Consider the following 24,733-nt stretch of genomic DNA (forward strand, 5'->3'; position numbering starts at 1 on the left):
AAATGAAAACTGAATTTTTAATATAGTCCAATCAAATTAAATAGCCACATAAGGCAAACGGCTGCCACATCAGACAGCACAGCTTCAACTCACTTAATCCTTCACACACAGCATTTAATAATCAACCACACACACATGCCAGGTACTACCCAGGGCGCTGAGAGTTTCCCACCCTCTATATATTCTAATAAATAAGCAGATACCAGAGAGTGACAAGTACAACAAAGAAAAACACAGCAGGGTCAGGGGCAGGAGGAGGGGGAGGGCTGGCCACAATAGGGGTCAAAAGCAGGTGACCTCTGAACAGAGACTTCAGTGAAGGTAGGAAAATCTCAAACACCTGGGGCAGAGGAATGCAAGCAGAAGTAACAGCAGGGGGGGCGCCTGGGTGGCTCAGTGAGTTAAGCTGTTGCCTTCGGCTCAGGTCATGATCTCAGGGTCCTGGGATGGAGTCCCGCATCAGGCTCTCTGCTCAGCAGGGAGCCTGCTTCCCTCTCTCTCTCTCTCTCTGCCTGCCTCTCTGTCTACTTGTGATTTCTCTCTGTCAAATAAATAAATAAAATCTTAAAAAAAAAAAAAAAGTAATAGCAGGACTCAAGAACTTGGCATGAATGAAGAACACATACTTTAAGGGGTTAAGTTTAAGCCCCCATTCCCAAACCTTGGCCACAGAGACAGAATGGCCAAGGCAGGCAGGCAGGTTGAGGCATGGTAAGTGAGGGGAAGATGGTGGAACAGGTTTGGCCCACGGCCAGGGGCAGATCCCACCGGCCCTAAAGGCCAGGGAAGTGCCCGCCAGAGTGCAGGATCGATGTTCATGAAGGTTACAGCATAAAGCAGTTCCCTCATTATTTTATGGGAGACATTGGCTGCTTGGGTCACCTCATGCAACATGTTCTAAGATAGACACTTTCCCTTTGCTTGCACTGACTGGGCCCAGATGAGTGCCCTCAGGAAGAACAAACCCTTGACCTCCCAGATCACACCATCCTTCACAGGCAAACCATCCCCAGTCCTGCAGGAGTCCCTCAGGTGGTGGGGCTTGCAGAACTTTCCTGGTTGTCTCAAGAGTTTGTAAAAATTCCCCCTAAAATGCGGTGCCCAGAGCTCAAAGCAAAGCTCTAGCCTAAACCATAAATGTCACTCCACAAAAAGGCTTTAATTGCCATGACTGAAAAGCAAGGAGATTTCACATAAAAATATGGGTTTCCAGCTTCTCTTGAAAAAGCAGAGATCTATGAAACCTAAGGCTTCAGGGCTGGTACACAGGATTTTCCGCTCCTCAGACACACATGCTCTTCTTCTCCTGGCCCCACACCTGCTCCAGACCTTAACACACCAGGATTTTCTAAGAACTAAACCAAATGATGGATGTATGTGCAGTGCTAAGACCAGGGTTTGGAACAAGAAAAGTGCTTCATAACTGACAGGTAGCAGGACTGCTGCTCTTCTGGAGGCATCTGAGTCTGTGACTGTCTGGCAGTGGAACCTCTGTACCTAAGCTCTGGGCACATTTATTTTGGCCCAAGGTTCATTCCTACAAACTCACAGTCACCTATAATTCTGCCTTTCCTCCACCTTTGCCTCCTGCCTCTGCACACCTGCCTCACGTTAACTTAAATAAAGGATACTCCATTTATCCCTCTCTATTTTCACTAACAAAGTGTTGCATATTTTGATGTTGCACATCATATTCTCTTTCCCAATCTGTGCTGACACATCCAGGAAGGCTGGCAACTTCCCTCCCAGATGCAGTTTGGGAAATAAACTTTTTTGCTCCAGTCTCTTAGAGAGCCCAAAGTGATGCTCACCTCCTTGAGGACATCTGCACCCTGGAATTTCCTAGATTTCTAAGCCCAAGAGAGCAATCATGGTGATGCAACAGGAGCTGTCAATAACTTTTGGCTCAGCCATGTGTTACAAAATCCTCTGTAACTTCACCAGGCAAACACCTAAAAGGTGTTCTCCATCCCCTTCAGCATACAGGACATCAGGGCCTTGAGTCATAGACTGAAGGCTCCATGAGATCAAAAACAATCTGTGTATTTTTTTAAAAAACCTATTAGTCACAAATCCATGGACGAGAGCCCCAGGTATCAAGGTGACCCCTGAACCTGAAAAAGTTAAATAGCAGCAAGCCCAGTCTTGAATTTGTTGGTTGCTCACATTCCTTTACACTGGGGCTCCCTGACTATAGATGCCTTCATTCATTTTAGCATTGAAAATAAGTTAGAAACAAGTTAAAAGAACAATCTGAAACACACATCCAAGGGGAGGGCTGAGAAGAAAACACTGATTCCTGACTCCTCATAACCACAACTTCATGATGGCCCCATCTGTCTCTCTACCCTGCCTTCCTTAATCTTCAGTCTTAAAAATGGAAACGGAAAATGAATATAGGAGGGATTCTTAATTAGCTTAAAATCCTTTAGAAGTTACTGAAAAACTGTTAACTTTTGAATATACTCACTCTTCAATCCTTAACAGTTACACAGAGACATTAAACAGCTACCCTCTCTTCCCAGACTGAACTATGTTCCAAAAGAGAAGGAACAGTATTAGTGTTGCAATCCTTCTGACAGAGTTTGTAAGGCATTTGGAGAAATTGATGCCAAATAACAGTAATTAAAAGTTTGCACTAGTATGTTAAAGTGCATAGCTCATCTATATTCCACACTGAAGAAAAGGAGTTAATGACCACATTCCTCAGTATAGCTTAAATACAGAAATTCAAGAGTTTTGGCATAAAACCTTATTTCCAAAGCATAATTTAAAAATATGCTTCTCAATCATTGTCCAGTTCCCACTGCTGTCCTCACTCATTCATTTCTGCTTCTCCTTTCACTCCATTACTCTAACTTTATATAAACCACTTGACTCCCATAGACTTAGGTACCCTCAGCTGTCAAACAGAGCTAACATTACATTTCATGTCAAGAGTCAGGAGACTAGCTAAGGTATCAGTAAGTGTCCCATCCACTAAAATCTACTGTCTTATTTCTGTTCTCTTGATTGAAGAACATACCATTCAAGGTCTTCTTTTTCCTGCTTAGCTCATCTAAAATTTACTCTACAGTTGTCAGATTTCTCCTTCCTTCAGATTCCTTTACTTCACCCACTATACACAATGCTTTCCTGTCTTTTGGTGAGTCCTCAACTTTTAAGGTAAATTAAGAAAACAGTGAGGTACTAGACATGATCATAAAAGAAATTTAAAAAAAAGAGGAGAATTGCGTCAGAAAAATAAGAAAAACAACTATAGAGTTACAATAATAAATGCAGAAAAAATGACAACTCACTTTAAAAAAACAGACCATTACAGATACATAGAAATGGGGAAGAGAAAGAGAGAAATACAGGAAAATAAGAATAACATTCATGGAGAGAAGTCAAGAAAATGTCTTAAATACACACGGTTTTGTAAAAGGTACAGTCGAAAAGAACAGCAGCAGATGATGATTCTGTAACATCCAGTTCATCCTGCCATTAAGTCAGAAATCCCACAGAGAAACTGAAAATTTAATTAAATCTGCCCCTCTATCATGTGGTCAGGAGTGTCAGAAAAGCCCAGCTGAGAGTTGGGTCCATCCAACAAGTGCTCTCAGGTGCCATATGCCCTGGTTTTCACCACACTCCACCTCAAGGCAAACTCAGAGCCAGCTGCATTTTCATTTCCCATGTACAAGTACACGAGCAAGGCTTGCTTTCATGGTTTCTGTAGTGCAGCCATGCCAGTCCTTGCATGTCCATTCTAAAAGGCTCCTCATTCATCAGCAGACCATGATTTCACAATATCCACAATCAGTAAGGTGACCAACTTGTCCTGGTTTGCCCAGGGTTAGCAATGAAAGTCCTGTGTCTCTGGAAACCTCTGAGTTTACTCAGCATATTACTGACCTTCCCACCGGCCCTAGGAGTCAAATATCACCAAACTATCTTCTCTGCAAATTGCCTTTCTAAAACCAAAACACTCCTTTCTGCAATAGCTCTCCTTCAAGTGTGGCCCTTTTATTATCATCAGTGAATATTCAGTCTGTTCCCACAAAACCTAGCCCTCATTATGTACCACAACCCTAGGCACACCAATAAATATTTCCAATATTTCTATCAACTTCTAGGCTATCGGTTCTACAACTTTGAGGTTGGTGTCCAGGAGGCCTCTTGGTCCTCCCTAAAAATTTACAGTTATGAGACTCAGGAGACAAAATTAAAGGGGGGAGTGTAAGTATTATATTTTTTAATGCATGTCTTGAGTTTTAGCAACAAAACATAGTATACTCAAATTCTGGAAGGTTCAGAGACGTGAAGGCCAAAAATCTGAGTTTGTTTTGTTTTTTAATTAGGTAGGCATCAACTAGTTTTCTATGATTCTCCATCCCTATCAGGAAAAATCTGCAAGCCTAAACTCTCACAAAAGTTGCTTAACAATGTCACTTCTGTTCTCTACATTTTCCTGAAAACCACAGTGAAAACTGGTCACACAACGAGAGGTGGGAAGGTGCAGAAGAGCAGGTGCAGAGTCCAGGTCTTCGCGGGAACAGGAGCCGCGACCCGAGCATGCTTTCGGACTTCCTTTCAGAACAGGGACAGCGGGGAGCTGGGAAGACCTAGGACCGTGGCAAGGTGGCTCTCCCCCGGGGGACTGGGTAGGCCAGTAGGAAGGATAGGAAGGAGGGGGCGAGAAAGCTTGGGAAAGGCGAGGAAGCCACAGCTCTGTAAATTGGGGAAGGAATGAGGAGCAGAAAGGGGCAGATGTGGAGCGAGGCGGTCTCAGGACCCCAAGAACCAGGAAACAATGCTGAAATTGGGCGCAGGGTGCACCCAGGCCTTAAGGACCTGGCAAGTGCATTCGCTTGGTAGGAGCTTGTTTCTTCCCCCCATAAAACGAGTTTTGCCCGGGAAAGTAAATGGGATGAAGCCTGCAGAGCGCCTGGCAACGCATTTACCCAATTGCTGATACTGCCGTCCTAGTGGATACAGAGGGTCGACCCGGCCTACCTGCCGTCCTTGGCCTCGGGTGCCTGGCCATCGTCCGTGACGACCTGCGACCGCAGGGGCCGCCGCTGCCGCAACCCGTCCGCCTCACTCATGGTGTGAGCCCTCAGTCGTCAAGCCCGTCACTAACCCGAACAGAGGAGTAAAAGCTCTGCCCCGGCCCGCCCCGGCCCTCCCCGGCCCTCCCCGATCCGGGCCACGCACCGCCCTCGGCCCCGCCCCGGCTGCGCGCGGAAGTGACGTGATTGGCGCGCTCCTTCCGTCAGCTGCCATGGCGCCCTCTAGAGCGTCCGTTGGGCGGTTCTTCTCGGCGGGATGGAGTGGAAGAGGTCGGGGAGGCCCCTGGCCAGGTGCGGGGCTCGGAAGTGGGCCCCGATCCAGTGAGGACGTTTCTGAAGCCCCAGATTGTGGGTAGTCTAACCCCGGGCACTTACAGCCCAGCCCTTCACTTCCTGAGTTCCTTTCACTGCTGGCGTTGGAACCCCCGCAGTCGGTAGGCGGGTGAACGTGCACATCGGCGGCGCTGGGCTGAGGTGGTGGCCCCTTGTGTGGGTAGAATGTGGCACTGCATGTTAAATGACAAAGAGCCTGGTTCTGGTTCGTATAGGCGGGGTAAATAAATAAATAAACAAATAAAAATAAAACGAGTTGCATTGGAGCTTGGTTCGTACAGGCGTGGTAAAAATTAATTAATTAATTAATTGATTGATTAGTTGACGGGTTGGTATTGGAGGCTAGGAGGGCAGTAATGCTCACCGGAAAATCATATGACCTTTTACAAACAGATCCCTTTAAGGGGAAAATTTGGGACATATATGCTGTTCTTTAGATTAAGGCCACTGAATATTAAATCTTTTTTGCTACAACAGAATATTTGATAAGGTTTGTGTAAGGGTTACCCTTGGAAGCAAAAGCGGGGTATATAGAAATCATTGATTACAATATAAGATCTAAGAAAGCACAAAGCAATCCTCAGTTCAAACATTTAACAATATTTTAATCAGCTAGGTCTATCTCTAGGTGCTGGGAGGTGATGGTGAGCAAACCATAGACAAGCTCCCTCACTGAAATTAAACTGGTGAGAGATGACTTTAATCAGGTTATCATAAAGATAAATGTGAAATGTAAAAATTGCATTACAGGGAAGTAACATGATCTTATGAGAGTATTTTATGGATTAAAGACCTGAGAAATGACTAGGATTTTTAGAAGAAACAGGATTTCCAGGCAGAGGGAACCATATCCCATTATTGTGCATCATTTTTAGGAAAGTCATGTTCAAAATGGAGTATCAAGAGTTAATTTCCTTATTGCAACTAAAGTCTTTCCTGATCAAACATGCCATTGCCGTTCCTAGTGTTAGGTGGCACTAGAATCCCACATGGCTGTGGTAAGAGATGAAGAACCAGCATGAGTTCTGCAAGGATTACCAGGTCTGGCAGGGATATATAAGGCCTTGGCAATATTTTACTTCATTTCCTATCCAATACAATCAGGATAGCGGTTAGATCCAGGATAGTTCAGACAGCCCTGCATGATCTGGACCTGTCAGGATAATCCTATCTGGATTTTTCCCTCTTGAGTTTTAGACACTCAGCATTGCTTGTTGTTTTTAACTTTATGCCTCCCTGCTTTTGTCCATCTTATTCCTTCCTGTGAAAATGTTTTCCTTCACCACTTGGCCAAAACAACTTTTGTCATTTAGGACTCACTTCAAGCATCATTGCTGAAAACTCTTCCCCTTTTCTTAAGCAGAACATCTTTGTTTCTAAGCCACTTTGAACATACCCCAAATATAGGATTTAGCTTATTGGATTAGAATTATTTGTATTCCATGCTCAGCATTAAAGCCCACCAATCAAAACAGTCAGGAACATACCTGTAAGTAATAGTAATAAGAAGTTAGGTTTATTGAACTTGCCATAGCAAAGAAATTAACCAGAGGACCTGTGAGGCACCTAAAAAATGGGAGGGTTATGGAAGGTCCTTGAGGGGTTAAGGCTGGTGTTTGTAACAGATGGTCTTCGCAGAGATGGGCCAGAATTTATAAACTAGTAGGAGACTCATTGCAGGGGAGCCCATGGTCCTACCTGGAACACATGAATCCAAGTGGAGTTAATTGGGAGATCAGCTTGTCTTGTTTCAGAGAAAATGGTCTGAATGAGCTAAATTAGAGGGTTTGAACTTGTGTTGGGTGGCACAGTTTAGTACCGTTTTTCATGGTGAGATCCACATTGCCTATTGTGATTTATTTCAGTTCTCTCCCCAGGCTGTAGCCTAGCTGCCACCCAGTTATCAGCAGGGAGATGGAAACAATGTAATTGGTTAGTCCAGGTTTATCAACCTCAGCAGCACTGATATTTTGGGCCAGATAAGTCTTTGTTGGGGGTGGCAGGGAGAAGCTCTCCTGTGCATTGCGGGATGTTTAGCTGCATCCCTGGTCTCCCAACAGGTAGATGCTAATAGAATCCCACCTAGTCATGATAATCAGTAATGTCTCCGAAAATTGCCAAATATCCCCTGAAGGCAAAATAGCCCCTGATTGCAAACCACTGGGTTAGACCAACCAGAAGCCACCCTCATGCACCCTGAGAATGGGGATGAAGCTCACTTGCATTGAAATTGACCCACATGGAAGTTACTTATCTCAACAAATCAGGGTTCTGCCAGCAGGGAAGGAGCGACAGTGATGCTGAGAGAGCAGCCAGTAGGGTGCCTCATGGCTTAAACTAGCTCTCGATTTGCTCCCTATTTCCCTGTGTCCAGTACAGTGGACATAGGGAATGCTCCCTATTTCCAGTCCAGTGCTTTTTCCCTACCCTATACTGTTTCCATTCCTTTTGTAGATATCTCTTGAAAGCCTTTCAGGCACTTAGCCAAGTGCTATGACAAAACAAAGGTGAAATAAGGTAAGCCAACGTGCAGACATATTATAATCCCAGGGGGGAGGTTAGCATAATAACCAATCTAAAACAGGGCCATGGAGGAACTACACAGTGCATTGAGGGCTACAAGGAGCAAGTCCCATCAGGTAGCAGTGCCCAGAGAAGATTTCATGGAGAAAGTGACCAGTGAACCAGGCCTTGGTTAAGTAGGATTATAATGGGCAGGTTGAGGGGATGGAAGAGGACAAGAAACAGGCTTAAGAGGAAGGCGTGGGGTGTCTATGGATTGATCAATAAGAGGGTGACTATCAGTGTAGATTTCAAGGTTATGAGTAATAAAGGAAGAAGAATCATCTAAAAGACACTAAAGGGGTGAAGAAGAACAGCGATGGACTGAGCCCTTCTTCCCACCCTGCATCCAGGATTTCAAGCTAAGTTGTTGTGTTGGAATAGGAAGCGCTGGTGTCAGCTCAGGTGGGACAGTGGAGAGCATAAAGTTAGATCATGTAGAATTACTTGTTTAGAGTAGGAAATTATCTTAGAGATCAACCAGTTGCCAGACACAGACATTCATGAAAGTCCACTTAAGATGAGGGAGGGATTTATTAGAAGGATATGGGGATATCCCATGGAACTCCAAAACAAAGTGCAGCCCAACCTCACAGGAACTGGTATGAGAACCTGGAAAAACAGCAGTATTCTTCTCAACCTCCCTGGTACCCCACTGTGTTTTGTCTCTTACCCTGTGTGATTTGTGACATGCCTTATTATGGGACTGTCCGTCTTTGTCCTTGATGCCTTTTATTAGAGCTGAATACAGTGACACAGGCTACAATCTGACCTTGAGTTAAAAGGAGAAATCTCGGGTTTCTTTTAGCCTCTAGGAAATGTTCTTGCTTTTCCAAAAATAAAAATTAAAAAAGGAGTGATAGGGTCCTGCCCTTTCTTATCCTGCTCTGACCCCAGAGTTATACTTAGAATGGCAGTAGCATCTTTGTGACAGTGGAAAATCACCCTGAGGTCTAGAAGACAACACTATGAGAACAGAAAACCCAGGCTGCTGACTCTTGCCAGTAACCACGTACCCTTGGGCTTCTGGGTAACATGAGGAAAACCACCCCTTGTATATCCAAGGTCGGTCAGCTGAGCAGTATGTGCTTGCTCCTAAATGCATCCTATCTCATATGCCAGCATTCTCTGCTTGGACATGCCCATACATACAATTACTGCCTCAATCCCAGCTCTTCATGACCTTCCATTTCAGGTGTCCCACCAGTTAACTACTCTTTTTATCTGCAGATATCTTTAACTAACTCTTTATCTATCTTTTTTTATATATAATTTTTTATTTTTTATAAACATATAATATATTTTTATCCCCCGGGGTGCAGGTATGTGAATCACCAGGTTTACACACTTCTTTATCTATCTTTAACTAACTCTCTTTATCTGCATTCCAGATTCCTGGAAGCAGACTCTGATGTTCCCGACTTTGGTGAGATGCTCACGTCCGATTGCCATGTTAGAGGACCAGGTCCCCTGTTCCACTGAGTATTCAGGGCAGGGAGGAATGAGAGAGGAGACTAGGTGGCACAGGCATGAGCAGGGTGGGGATGGCACATTGAATGATGTCTGCCCCAGTGAGAAGTAGGCAAGGGGAGAGATAAGGATTATTAGTAAGCTGACTGGAGAAAAGTGCCTTAATTACCCTAATGAGGAGGATTCTTAAGGTCAACACTGACTTGGTAGGAAAAGTTGCTCAGTAGGAAAGACATTCACTAGTCAGCATCTACATAGACCTGGACATCATTATTGTTACCTCTGTTGAGAAATGAGCTCATCTGCTCCATTGTTTCCTTGGGAATCTTAGCACTGATGTATCCTGGTTGACACAGGTCACTTGTTAATTACATTTCATCACATCCAGAAACCGTTTCTTGAAAACAACCAGTTATTTCCCTTTGGACAATTTCTGCCCTTCCTTTTTGTGCAAATGTATAAAATTTAAGTGTTTCATTGGCTCAGGAATAAACAGATGTGTGCTTCGCTGAAGTGACATCCTTCTTGGGGAAAGAATCAGCCCAAAATGATGCTGTGCATCCAGAAGGCTGCTCAGCAGAAGTTTGGTCTGCAGGAGCAAGGAGACTAGACACAGTTACCCAGTTGGTGGATCTTACCAAGAAAATTACACCTTATCTGCAAAGGAAGTTGGCAGGTCATCTATTCCAGCAGGCATTCTGAACTCCTTGGTACTTTCCAGTTTGTTGATGATGTTCTAGGCCAGCCAGACGTGGCTTTCTTCCCCTATGCTCTTTCTAGGTGTACTTTACCTCAGATTTTTGCCCTCTGGTTTGTCACCTCCTTGGTCATAGTTGGTACACTTTGTTGCAAGCCCCAGGGTCACTAACCAGCTCCTTCTCTGCTATTTGGAATAAAGACTAGTGGAGACAGGAACTTCCCCTTCACATTCTGCAAAGACCACTGTGATGGAACTCCCTGGGGGTGTGCTTGGAAGGTCACAGCTTGCCTCTGGCATGGCTGATTGGGAACAAATTTGGGGGCATCCCCTATTCTCTACATATCCTTAAGATAGGGAGAAGAGGAATCTGGACAACTGAGAAAAAGAGTGTAGAAACAGAGGCTCCTTTTTTTTCTTCCCCCTCTTTTCCCTCTGAAGAGCAAGATTAGTGAGAACAAAAATGGTACTCTGATACTTATAAACCAGGGCAGCAGACAGGAGAGCTTTTTGGGGGACAGAGACTCAGGGAGATGATCCCAGTGCCAGAAGCCACTTTTTCCTGAGTGCATCTGCAGACTCCAGAGGAGAAAGTTGAGAGGCCATGTGGAGTTTCAGACAACTCATTCTGAACTGGGTCATAGACACACTGGTTAAGATCCCTCCCTATTGAGTCATGGTGAAGGGAGCAGTGGTTCAAAGTGCTGGTTGACCCAATGCCACACTTGCTTGCACTGTCCTTAGAGTCCCATTCCTAAGTAAATCACCCACATGCAGGCCCTCAACTCAGGCTCTACTTTCAGGACACAGGAGATAAAAGCAGTAAGAGATCTAAAAAATAGAAGGTGAGATGTTCCAACATATGGGAAGTTCGGGATCTGCAAAAAAGGAGACCAAATAGATGAAAACTGTATTTGAGGAGACAATGAGTGAGGTATTTCCTTTTTCTTTTTTTATTGTTGAATTTATTTATTTTTAATTTAATTTTATTTTTCAGTGTTCCATGATTCATTGTTTATGTACCACATCTAGTGCTCCATGCAATACTTGCCCTCCTTAATACCCATCACCAGGGTATTCCACCACCCATTCCACCACCCCTCTCCCCTCTAAAACCTTCAGTTTGCTTCTCAGAATCCACAGTCTCTCATGGTTCATGTCCCCCCCTCCAATTTCCCCCCAATTCACTTTTTCTTTCCTTCTCTTAATGTTCTATTATTCCTTATGATCCACAAGTAAGTGAAACCATATGGTAATTGACTTTCTCTGCTTGACTTATTTCACTCAGCATAATCTCCTCCAATCCCGTCCATGTTGATATAAAAGTTGAATGTTCATCCTTTCTGATGGCTAATATTCCATTGTATATATGGACCACATCTTCTTTATCCATTCTTCTGTTGAAGGGCATCTGGTTCTTTCCACAGTTTGGCAATTGTGGACATTGCTGCTAAGAACATTGGGGTACATATGGCCCTTCTTTTCACTATATCTGTATCTTTGAGGTAAATACCCAGTAGTGCAATTAGAGGGTCATAGGGTAGCTCTATTTTTAATTTTCTGAGGAATCTCCACACTGTTTTCCAAAGTGCCTGCACCAACTTGCATTCCCACCAACAGTGTAAGAGTGTGCCTCTTTCTCCACATCCTCTCCAACATTTGTTGATTCCTGTCTTATTACTCTTAACCATTCTAACCAGTGTAATGATATATCTCAATGTGGTTTTGATTTGAATTTCCTGATGGCCCATGATGAAAATTTTTCATGTGTCTGCTAGCCATTTGTATGTCTTCTCTAGAGAAGTGTCTGTTCATGTCTTGTGCCCATTTTTTGATGTGATTATCTGTTTTTTGGGTGTTGAGTTTGAGGAGTTCTTTATAGATCTTGAATATCAGCCCTTTGTCTGTGGTGTCATTTGCAAATATCTTCTCCCATTCCATGGGTTGCGTCTTTGTTTTGTTGACTGTTTCCTTTGCTGTGCAGAAGCTTTTGATCTTGATGAAGTCCCAAAAGTACATTTTTGCTTTTGTTTCCTTTCCTTTGGAGATGTGTCTTGAAAAAAGTTGCTGTGGCTAACATCAAAGAGGTTACTGCCTGTGTTCTCCTTTAGGATTTTGATGGATTCCTGTCATGAGTGAGGTATTTCCAAAACTGATTAAGATGGATATCAAGCTACAGATCTAACCCTACAGAGCCCAAGTGGGATGAATAAAAACAAGTCAATAAAAAATAATACTGCAAAAACCAAAGACAGCTGGTATTCACAGACCCAGAAATTATGTATTTATTTGGTCTATTCATATTATACAACAAAATTTCCAAACTGATGAAGGGAAAACTTACAGAACTCCAGTTAGAGGTCACTACAACTCTATTTGGCATCACCACACCCTCCAAAAGCACTCTCTCCAGGAAAGCTTCCTCTTGGCCTGGATTTTGGCTTCTTAACCCAATCCAAAATAACAGTTCATAGAGCTACGCAGAGGTCAACAGTAAACACCTAAAGAAATAATAATAAAATAATAAAAATAAAATACAGTTGATATTCTTCAAAGCTCTTGCAGGAAGGGGCCACACCTTTGGTTTGAGCTTGGGGATCAAGGGTGGAGCCAGACAAGGGTGGTCCATGCAGGGGGTGCAAAGTTAGCTCTACAACAATCAAGAGCTCATGTTAATTCCACAGCCCTCTCTCCAGTCAGGCAAGGGAAACTGCATGAGAATTCATACTCCCTTTTCTTCACCATGAACTCATTGTGGTGAGTAAATCAGGGATGAGCATTCACCTGAACCAACTCATGATCTCTCTTTAGATAAATACTGTGCACTTATGTCATGAATGTTAGCTGTGATTTCTTTTTTTCTATTTTATTTAATATGGACATTTGCCCTTTAGAAATTATGTTGAATAGTTGAATTTTTCCCTTTGAGCACAACTTTTCTTTTAGCTGCTCTAAATGAGAACTATTCTTCAACAACATCACATACTGCTTTTCTTCTGAATCTGAATAGAATTTGCCTCTGGGATTTATGGTTATTGTCAATCATGCTGTCCTGGAGACACCCTTAACACTGAGATTAGCTATCTCTGGATCCCAGTCCAACCCTGTTTCCACACCACTGATGTCTCCTCTTTCACTGTAGCTGCCCACTCTTCTCATTCCCCAACATCTAGAGAAAGGATAACCCCGAGTCAGGGCAAGACTGTGCTGCTCATGGAGGCAGTCTATGACCCTGAGATCATTTTTGCTGCCTCATTCTTGTTGGGTGTTCCAGAACAGCAACCACCACCAGAACTTTGTGCAATGGTGGGAATGTTGTTGTCCATCTTGTCCAATCTGGTAGCTACTGGCCACATGGCTACTGAGCATGTGAACTGTGGTTACTGTCACTGTGGAACAGAATATTTTATTTTATTCCATTCTATTCTCTCTCTATATATTTTTTTTACTTACACCTAAAGAACTACGTAGAACTAGTGTATTGGATAGCACAGCAATCTAGACACCAGTAGGTTTACCAAATAACAGTCTGAGGTAGGTGAGCTCTTAGTCTATATTTCTTCCCTGTAATAGATTTCCTCTCAAATGGCTTTTTAAGTGTTCTCTTTGGAATTAATAGGCCCCTTCCAGTTTGTCTTTAGGATTATATTCAACAACAACAAAAGCATTATTTGATCAAAAATATCACCACAGAGAGAAGAGAATGAACAAAATAAAGCTTTATTTGAACTGTGCTGGTCACTGTCCAAGTTTATATCTAAGCCATTTCATAAACAGTGCCATAACTACAGTCCACCAGGGCCACCGCACATGCCACAGGTCTCTGTTCCTAAGCACTGCTTGTTGCTTTGCAACAGAGAACGGACCATCACTCAGTATATCTGCGGGCTACAGCTAATAGCTACCCTGTTAGTGTCATAGGCATACACATCTAATCAGAGAGAAGCAAGCACGGTTGTGATCCACAGTAGGTGTTGAGTACCCCAGACACCCCTTGAACACCTACACAACTGCAAGGCACCATATAACATGGGGTATAGATAAGGAAAACCTTTCCCTGTTCCCAAGAACCCAGCTCAGCAGGCTGCTGTCACCTGTACTCCATCCCATTGGCCCCTGCATGCTTAGCTAATAAATAATCAACGTAATGATTTGCAACCTAATGATTGATACCATCTTGTTAATGTTAGATGACTTAAGGCATACTTAAAAAAGAGAGAGAGAGACTTGTTTCAGAGTTACAAGTCTCATTCTTGGAACATACCAACCACAGAAAAAAGGATGGGCAGTTTTCAAGGATCCATATCTAGCCAAATTAGTGCGGTAATGAGGAGTCACCTGAGTTTTCATTGGCTTCCCTCCCTGAACATCCCACATATTTGGGGCATGTTAACTTCCTACCAAGAGGCATCCAAGGTGGAAAGGGAAAACTTTCCACTTCACAGCTTAGAGAAACAATACATGAATGGTTCTAGAACTAAAATCAGCACATTCATACCATCAATTTTAAGAGTTAGATTTTATTATACATAAACCAAGGCAAATAGAAATATATACCCCCCACAAAAAAAGGATGCTACAAGCTTGAAAGTTCTCAAGATAGCTATATTTAGACAGAGGTATAAACATTGCCAATATGGATTCCCCAATATGCCAAACATTAAAAATGTACCCTCTGACCATCTTCATATTTTTTCATAAGCAGAGGCACAAAAGATTCTCACAATTCTAAATGTTACAAAGAGCATGTGCATGTAAATCCACATACTACATGTGTGTATTTGTACATTCTTCCAAAATATAAACGTACAAAAATAAAATTTCTGCCTTTTGTATCTGGGGAAAAAAACATGATTGCTTCTAGTTCTCAGTCATCTGAGCAGGCACATGTTACCAGGCTTTTCCTCTTCCTGTGCTGCCAGGAGGTACACAGAAATGGAGATGACAGTGATTTTCATTCCAGGAAACCAAATCCAGGACAAGGGGAAACAAAAGCTAAGCATGTCTCATAGTACCTCTTCATAGGTTCTCAGCAGTAAGAAGGCAGGGCTTAGCACAGACTTCACACAGGGGCAGTATGGGTTATGCTCTGGGAGAGGACTGCTTCTGACACAGTAGGAAATGAGCAAATCTGAGAACTACATTCTGGAAGGACAGTTAAGGGTATAGGCACTGGGTCTTGATTAGAGGTCATCACTGAGAGGCAGCTTGCTTGTCTTTGTACTTCTGGTAAGCACTCAGGATTTCTGTGATGACACTGGGGTCCTCCAGGGTGGTCGTGTCCCCCAGATCCTGACTTCTGCCTGTGATTATCTTCCTCAGGAGCCTCCGCATGACTTTTCCAGACCGAGTTTTTGGAAGACGCTTCACCACCTGGCAAGGAAGAGGTACAGCATTCAAATTTGGGTGGCACCCAGACTCCCAGCAGTATCCAATTGTGTTGGGATAGGAAAGGTTCTGCCCCAGGGATGACACACTCACTAGGGACTCAGGAATGAATGACTGAGCTGCCAGAACAAACCTAGAGAACACAAAGGCCTGTGTTCTCTTTTTTTTTCTTCCCACAGTTTGGACATAAATTAATATCAACCCAAAGGTCAGGATCAACCATATGTTAGGGGTTTTGCTGAAGCCCTTCTTCAGGCAGGGTCTGCCCATACTCACGTCTGCCTCACTGACGATACCTCTGTCTCCCATTTGCTATATTACTGACAGGTCCCCAGTAGCAACAGAACCATGCATATGCCATGGCAACTGGTCTCCATCCACTGACCCAGGCCAAGGTTGCTTTTTGCTGACGTAAGAGGTAAGAGCTACTATAGAGAAAATGTTGTCTTGTTCAGTGTTTGAAAATTTAGCATTTAACATTTTCAAACAATCATGACCCCCTTAATGTCAACAGGAATATGCTAAGAGCTGTGTTTTGAACTTATTTAACAGTAATCCATCTTTGAGAGGGGTGAGTTCACCTATGGGAGTTCAGGTCTCCCTGAAACTCTGTTCCAGGCCAACAGCTTGAATTTGTGTAATACCAGATGAGCCCGGGGCCACTCCTACCTCCACGGATCTGCTCTGAACCAATGAAGACTGTGGGGAAAATGTTAATAAAGGAGTGGAAACCTAATGGGACTGGAAAGGTGGCCCCACTCTTCCCCAGACCTGACTCCCAACATAGACATAGTGCGTGTTTTCTGCACTGACGCCAGATGTGTTCGGAAACCAGATGTGTTCGGAAACCGTGTGTGTGTATGTATTCATGTATCTATATATAGACATATAGATACATATATAGATGTATGTATATATATTCAAAGTGCTGAATGGAACAATCTGCAGCTAAGAATACTCTATCCAGGAAGGCTGTGACTTAGAACAGAATAAGATATAAAGAGTTTCCCAGACAAAAACTAAAGGAGTTTGTGACCACTAAACCCACCCTGCAAGAAATATTAAAAGGGACTCTTTTTAAAAATTCTTTATTTAAATTTAATTTGGTTAACATATACTGTATCATTAGTTATACCAAGGTAGAATTTCGTGATTCATCAGTTGCATATAACAGCCAGTGCTTACTACATCAAGTGCCCTCCTAAATGCCCATCACCCCGTTACACATTCCCCCTACCCACCTCCCCTCCAGCAACCCTCAGTTTGTTTCCTAGAGATCAGTATCTCTTATAGTTTTCTTCCCCCTCTTACCTTCATTTTATATTTTTTCTTTCCCTTCCACTAAGTTTCTCTGTTTTGTTTCTTAAATGGCACATATAAGTGAAATCATGTGGTGTTTGTCTTTATTTGACTGACCTTTTTTGCTTAGCAGAGTACCCTCCAGTTCCATCAACATCACTGCAAATGGCAAGATTTCATTCTTTTTGATGGCTGAGTAATATTCCAGTGTGTGTGTGCATGTGTGTGTGTACATACACACCACTTCTTTATCCATTCATCTATTGATGAACACCTGGGCTCTTTCCATAGTTTGGCTGTTGTGGACACTGCTGCCATAAACATTGCAGTGCATGTGCCCCTTCAAATCACTATATTTGTATCATTTGGATAAATACATAATAGTGCAATTGCTGGATTATAGGGTAGTTCTATTTTTAACTTTAAAAGGGACTCTTTGAGCACAAAGGAGAAACCAAATGTGACAAAGACAAAAAATTATCAGAGAAAATCTCTAGACACAATGACAAAACAAGTAATAAAATGGCAATAAATATGTGTCTATCAATAATTACTCTGAATCACGGCACCTGGGTGGCTCAGTCAGTTAAGCATCTGCCTTGGCCTCAGGTCATGAGCTCAGGGTTCTGGGACTGAGCCCTGCTTTAGGCTCCCTGCTCAGCAGGGAGTCTGCTTCTCTCTCTTCCTCTGCCCCTCCCCCCACTCCTGCATGTTCTCTCTCTCTCTCAAATAAATAAATGAAAGCAATAATAATTACTCTGATTTTAAACAGACCAAACACTCCAATCAAAACGTGCATGGTGCCAAAATGGATAAAAAAAGAGATCTATCTATATGCTGCTAATAAGAGACTCATTCTAGACTTAAAGACACTTGCAGATTGAAAGTGAGGGGGTGAAGAAACATCTAGTAATACTTATCTTGGACAAACAAAGATTGTAACAAGAGACAAAGAAGAACACTATATGAGCATAAAGGGGATTTCCAATAAGAAGATAAACAATTGTAAATACTTACATCCACAACATGGAAGCACCCAAGTATTTATTAAAAAATAACAAAGATAAAGGACCTAATTGATAACAATACAATAATAGTAGGTGACTTTAACATCCCACATACACCAATAGATAGATCATCTAAACAGAAAATCAATAATGGAATAGTGGCTTTGAATGACACACTAGACCAGACGGACTTAACAGATATATTCAGAACATTCCATCCTAAAACAGCAGAATACACATTCTTTTCTTTTTTTTTTAAAAGATTTTATTTATTTATTTGACAGAGATCATAAATAGGCAGAAAGGCAGGCAGAGAGAGGAGGAAACAGGCTCCCCACTGAGCAGACAGCTCAATGCAGGGCTTGATCCCAAGACCCTGAGATCACGACCTGAGCTGAAGGCAGAGGCTAAATCCACTGAGCCACCCAGGTGCCCCCACATTCTTTTTAAGTGAACATGAAACACCTATTAGGTCACAAAACAGGCCTCAACAAACACAAAAAACTGAAATCATACAATGCACATTTTTTTTTTAAATCATAACTCTATGAGAGATCAACCACAAGAAAAACTTTGGAAAAATCACTGATACATGGAAGTTAAACAGCATGCTATGAAACAATGAATGGGTCAACCAGGAAATCAAAGGAAAAATAAAACATAGAAACAAATGAAAATGAAAACACAACAGTACAAAACCTCTGGGATACTGAAAAGGCAGTCTTAAGAGGGAAGTATCTAACAATACAGACCTACATTAAGAACAAAAATCCCCGGTGCCTGGGTGGCTCAGTGGGTTAAAGCCTCTGCCTTCAGCTCAGGTCATGATCCCAGGGTCCTGGGATCCAGCCCCACATCGGGCTCTCTGTTCAGCAGGGAGCCTGCTTCCCCCCCACCTCTCTGCCTGCCTCTCTGACTAACTGTGATCTCTTTCTGTCAAATAAATAAATAAAAGTTGGGTATTCGTCCTTTCTGATGGAGGCATAATACTCCATAGTGTATATGGACCACATCTTCCTTTTGTAGCAACATGGACGGGACTGGAAGAGATTATGCTGAGTGAAATAAGTCAAGCAGAGAGAGTCAATCATATGGTTTCACTTATTTGTGGAGGATAACAAATAGCATGGAGGACATGGGGAGATAGAGAGGAGAAGGGAGTTGGGGGAAATTGGAAGGGGAGGTGAACCATGAGAGACTACGGACTCTGAAAAAGAATCTGAGGGTTTTGAAGGGGCAGGAGGTGGGAGGTCGGGGTACCAGGTGGTGGGTATCATAGAGGGCATGGATTGCATGGAGCACTGGGTGTGGTGCAAAAATAATGAATACTGTTTTGCTTAAAATAAAAAAAAATTATAAATCAATCAATCAATAAAATCTTTAAAAAAAAAAGAAACAAAATTCTCAAATAAACAACCTAACTTTAAACCCAAAGAAGCTAAAGAAAGAACAACAAATGAAGCCTAAATCCAGCAAAAGGAAGGAAATAATAAAGATCACAGGAAAAATAAATTATATAGAAAATTTAAAAAAATACTAGGACACAAACTGAGGGTTTCAGACAGGAAGGGTTCAGGGGCTGGGTTAACCAGGTGATGAGTACTACGGAGAGCATGTGTGGTGATGAGCACTGGGTGCTATACCCAATTAATTGTTGAATACTACATTAAAAATTAATGATGTACTATATGTTATCTCACTGAACATAATAAAAACAAAACAAAACACTAGGAGAGGTCAATGAAACCAAGAGCTGTCTCTTTGAAAAAATAAAACTGATAAACTTCTGGCCAACCAAAAAGAAAAGACAAAGGACCCAAATAAAATCACAAATGATAGAGGAGAAATAACAACGAACACCACAGAAAGAAAACAATATTATAATATCATGGAAAGCTATATGCCAACAAATTGGACAAACAGAATAAAAGGATAAATTTCTAGAATCATATGAATTACCAAAATTGAAGCAGGAAAAATAGAAAACTTAAACAGACTGGTCACCAGCAAAGAATTGAGTCTGTAATAAAAAATCTCTCAACAAACAAAAGTCAAGGCCCAGACAGCTTTACAGGCAAATTCTACCAAACATTTAAAGAAGAATTCATACCTATTCTTCCCAAATCATTCCATAAAATATAAAAGGAAGGAAAACTTCCAAAACCAGGTAAAGATTCCACTAAACTTACTGTCTGACATTTTAGCCAGGCTGCAGTGTGGCTGCTGTTTTCTGAGCTTCACCATGCTGCCCAAGGACAAGAAGAAGAAAGATGCTGGGAAGTCAGCCAAAAAAGATAAAGACCGATTGAGCAAATCCAGAAGTGAGGCCAGAAAAAAGGGGTCCAAAGACAAAGTTTGGGACAAGCTCAATAACCTGGTCTTGCTTGAAAAAGTGACATATGACAATCTCTATAAGCAAGTTCCCAACTATAAGCTTATAACTCCTGCTGTTGTCTCTGGGAGACTGAAGATTCAAGGTTTCCTGGCCAGGGCAGTTGTTCGGGGGATCCTTAGTAAAGGACTCATTAAAATCTTGTTTCAAAGCACAGAACTCAAGTAATTTACACCAGAAATACCAAGGGTGGAGATGCCCCTGCTGCTGGTAAACATGCATGAACAGATCCCACCAACTGTACATTTTGGAAAATAAAACTTTATTAAATCCAAAGAGAAAAAAGAACTCTACTAAAAAAGAAAACTAAAGGTCAATATGCCTGGTGAACATAGATGTAAAAATTCTCAATAAAAAACTAGCAAACAATACATTTAAAAAATCATTCACCATTATCAAGTAGGATTTATTCCTATGTTGCAAGGGTGGTATAATATTTGCAAATCAATGTGATATACCATATTAATAAAAGAAAGGATAAAAAACATGATTTCAATAGGTACAGAAAGAGTATCTGACAAAATACAGTACATTCATGATAAAAAACCCTCAACAAAGAAGGGTTAGAGGGAACAGACCTCAACACTATAAAGCCCCCCCCCCCCCAAAACTCACAGCTAATATCATCCTCAGTGGGGAAAAACTAAGAGCTTTTCCTTTACAGCCAAGAACAAGACAGGGATGTCCATTCTCACCAGTGTTACTCAACATAGTACTACAAGTCCTAGCCATAGCAATCACACAAAAACAAATAAAAGGCATTCAAATCAGCAAGGAGGAAATAAAATTTTCACTATTTGCAGATGACATGATACTCTATGTAGAAAACCCAAAAGACTCCAACAAAAAACTGCAAGAACTGATAAATGAATTCAGTAGTCACAGAATACAAAATCAAAATACAGAAATCTGTTTCATTTCTATCCATCAATAATGAAGCAGCAGAAAGAGAAATTAAAGAATCAATTGCATTTACTACTGCACCAAAACCAGAAAGATATCTAGGAATAAACCTAACCAAAAAGGTTTGAAGATGTGTACTGTGAAAACTATAAAACACTGATGAGAGAAGCTGCAGATGACACAAAGAAATGGAAATATATTCCATGCTCAAGGATTGGAAGAGCAAATATTGTTAAAATGTCTAAACTACCCAACCAACTACACACTTAATGCAATTCCTGTGAAAATACAATAGCATTTTTCACAGGAACTAGAACAAACAATTCTAAAATTTATACGTAACCACAAAAGACCCCCAAATATCCAAAGAAACCTTGAAACAGAAAAGCAAAGCTGGAAGCATCACAATTCCAGGCCTCAACTTAGATTACAAAGCTGTAGTGATCAAAACAGTATGGTACTGGCACAAAAATAAACACAAAGATGAATTGAGAACCCAAAAATGACCCACAACTCTATGGTCAATGAATCTTCAACAAAGTTGGAAAGAATAACCAATGGGAAGAAGACCACCAACTCTGCAACAAATGGTATTGGGAAAAACTGGACAGCAACATGCAAAAGAATGAAACTGGATCACTTTCTTACACTACACACAAAAATAAATTCAAAATGGATTAAAGACCTAAATATGAGTCCTGAAACCATAAAAATCCAAGAGGAGAACACAGAGAGTAACCTCTTTGACATAAGCCATAGAACTTCTTTCTAGATAGGTCTCCTGAGGCAAAGAAAAGAAAAGCAAAAATAAACTATTTGGACTTCATCAAAATAAAAACTTTTGCACCAGGGAGAGCCTGACCCCAATGCCCCCCTAGAATGTGTCATCCCCTGCCCCATATATTCTTTCTCTCTGGTACATATTAACTCTTATTTTATCTTTTCATGTTCTATATGCTGTTTATTATTTGTTTTAAATAATATTACTTGTTGGAAAAAAAAGGCAACCTACTGAATGGGAGATGTTTCACAAATGACATATCTGATAAAGTGTTAGTATCCAAAATTTATAAAGAGCTTATCAAATTCAACACCCAGAAAACAATCCAATTTAAAAAATGGGCAGAAGACATGAACAGACATTTTTGCAAAGAAGACAATACAGATGGCCAATAGATACATGAAAAGATGTTTGACACCACTCATCATCAGGGAAATACAAATCAACACTACAATGAGGTATCACCTATACCTGTCAGAATGGCTTACCTCAACAACTCACGAAACAACAGATGTTGGCAAGGATGTGGAGAAAGGGGCACTTTCTTATACTGTTGGTGGAAATGCAAACTGGTACAACCACTCTGGAAAACTGTATAAAGGCTCCTCAAATTTAAAAATAGAATAACCCTACAATCTAGCAGTCATACTAGTAGGTATTTACACAAAGAATCCAAAAACACTAATTTGAAGGGGTACATGTACCCTGATATTTGTAGCAGCATTATCTACAATAGCCAAACTATGGAAGGAGCCCAAGTGTCCATTGACTGATGTAGCAGCATTATCTACAATAGCCAAACTATGGAAGGAGCCCAAGTGTCCATTGACTGATGAACGGATAAAGAAGATGTGATATCCATCCATCTGTCTGTCCATCCATCCATCCATCCATCCATCCAATGGAGTACTACCCAGCCATAAAAAAGAATGAAATCTTACCACTGACAACAATAAGGATGGAGCCAGAGAATATAGTGCTAAGCAAAAATAACTCAGAGAAAGACAAATACAATATGATTTCAATCATATGTGGAATTTAAGAAACAAAATATATGAGCAAAAGGGAAAGACAGAGATGTGAACCAAGAAACAGACTTAATTATAGAGAACATACTAATGGTTACCAGAGGGGAGGTGGGCAGGGGTGGGTTATGTAGGTGATGGAGATTAAGGAGTGTACTGGTTATGGGGAGTACCAGGTGATGTATGGAAGTGTCTAATCACTACATTGTACATCAGAAACTAATATTACACTGTATGTTAACTAAATGGAATTTAAACAAAAACATGTAAAAGATACATATGTAAAATCTCTGATTTTCTTCGCCACCCAGCCCTGCTCCTATAACTGGCCTCCGCATGCCAGAGTAAGAGAGCACCTAATCCTCCCCAGCATGATCCTGTGGACAGGTGAGCTTTGTAAACATTGGCTGTGAGGTCTTCTGGCCTCACCCGCTCTCTGAGGATGCAGCAACTCACCTTCCCCACCTGTTTCCCAGGCTAACCTCCATTTTGCTGCTGATGGAAGGGCTCACTGTTGGCTGTTACTTGTGGGAGTAGAGAAGGAGGCTTACAACACAGTGCCAGCGCACCAGAGGGCCAGGTGCCACTCACCAGAATCTGATCGGGCACGGCGTACTTGGCGATCTTGGTGGCCACTGCAGATCTGAGCTCCTTCAACACGGCGTCTGTGTCACCTGTGTCATCCTTCAACACGATGAAGGCAAATGCAACTGAAAGGAGTCAAAGGTTTGGGGTGGGTTCAACCATGAACCAACTCCCAAGGCAGAGCATTGTACACAAGTCATCATATATCTTAAGGAACTATAAATCATGTATTGGTGACCTGTAACAGCCTCTTCCTTTAGCCCTAAAGATGCATTTCCATTTCATCCAAAGTGGAAAGCGATTCTTTTTTTTTTTTTTTTCTTCTCAAAGTGGAAGCGATTCTAAGAGCTCTTATGAGCAGCCCAGTGAAGTCAACATGTAGATGAGAGCTCCCTTCAGCTCTGGTGTTGACTGGAAGGGGATGTCACCTTGGAGGTGTGACTTAACCTCTCCTGCTACACTTGTGCCTGTTAAGTAGCCCATAATGTGGGTTCACAGGAGACGTACTACCTAATCCTTTGACATGGTGCATGAGAACATAGCACGTACCACTTTGGGTATGTGTCCAAAATGGTGGGCCCTAGCCACAGTAGCTATTTAAATGTAAATGAAATTAAGGTTAACATGTAGTTCCTGGGTGGCATGGGCCATCTGTAGCTTGTAGCTACTGTCCTGGACAGCGAGCTCCATCCTGGCTGGAAGCTTGGCTGGGCGGTGCTGACCAACCCATATTTTACCAGAAACACTAGGTTTCATTTGTCAATAGCCTACCATGTTCCAGAAAGGATTAGCAGTGGTTCTCACAGGACTTTACATTTCTTTTCAATCCACCTGGGATAATCTTGCATATGTGAGACACAGAGATTGAATTCCATTGTTTCTCCACATGAGCCATCCCAGCAGCACTGTGAACAGTCTATCTTCCCTCAAGGACCTGCAGTGCCCCTTGCATACATGAAGTGCCTGCATACATTCAGCCTGTGTATACTTGCACTAATCCAATCCCATCTTAATTAATTCTCTCCATGGCACACACCACCTAACCTATTATGTAGTTTCCTCATTGCTTGTTTTTACTCCCTATTGTCTGTCTCTCCCCTCCACACCTTGACCCTCCAGCGTGTAAGCTCTGTGAGGCAGGGACTTCTGTTCCTCGCCAAGTCTGGGTCCTAATCAGACAAGACCAGATCAGGAACTCTCATCAGCCAGACCACGTGCAAACATAGGAAGTGGGAAT

At 42.0% G+C, this 24,733-nt stretch overlaps 2 protein-coding genes and 1 pseudogene across 5 annotated transcripts in view; 1 reads left to right on the forward strand and 2 right to left on the reverse strand.

Moving 5' to 3' along the window:
• Window positions 1–5,179, reverse strand: part of APMAP (adipocyte plasma membrane associated protein) — a 45,543-nt gene extending 40,364 nt beyond the window's left edge. Inside the window, exon 1 of one of the 3 annotated variants that reach the window (XM_059134234.1) lies at window positions 4,999–5,179. In XM_059134234.1, the coding sequence (XP_058990217.1) occupies window positions 4,999–5,090 (92 nt within the window). In that variant the 5' untranslated portion in view covers window positions 5,091–5,179. The remainder of the gene's footprint in view (window positions 1–4,998) is intronic. The other 2 variants (XM_059134235.1, XM_059134233.1) reach the window with 2 other exon arrangements.
• A 9,437-nt stretch (window positions 5,180–14,616) lies between these two features.
• ACSS1 (acyl-CoA synthetase short chain family member 1) overlaps window positions 14,617–24,733 on the reverse strand; it is a 60,963-nt gene continuing 50,846 nt past the window's right edge. For both annotated transcript variants that reach the window (XM_059134237.1, XM_059134238.1), the window contains exons 13-14: window positions 23,503–23,621; window positions 14,617–15,489 (exon numbers count right to left, since the gene is read on the reverse strand). In XM_059134237.1, the coding sequence (XP_058990220.1) occupies window positions 15,310–15,489; window positions 23,503–23,621 (299 nt within the window). In that variant the 3' untranslated portion in view covers window positions 14,617–15,309. The remainder of the gene's footprint in view (window positions 15,490–23,502; window positions 23,622–24,733) is intronic.
• On the forward strand, window positions 20,053–20,426 carry LOC131808252 (small ribosomal subunit protein eS25-like; annotated as a pseudogene).

Source organism: Mustela lutreola, chromosome 9, assembly GCF_030435805.1.
Source record: "Mustela lutreola isolate mMusLut2 chromosome 9, mMusLut2.pri, whole genome shotgun sequence".
In the NCBI taxonomy this organism is placed as follows: Eukaryota; Metazoa; Chordata; class Mammalia; order Carnivora; family Mustelidae; genus Mustela; species Mustela lutreola.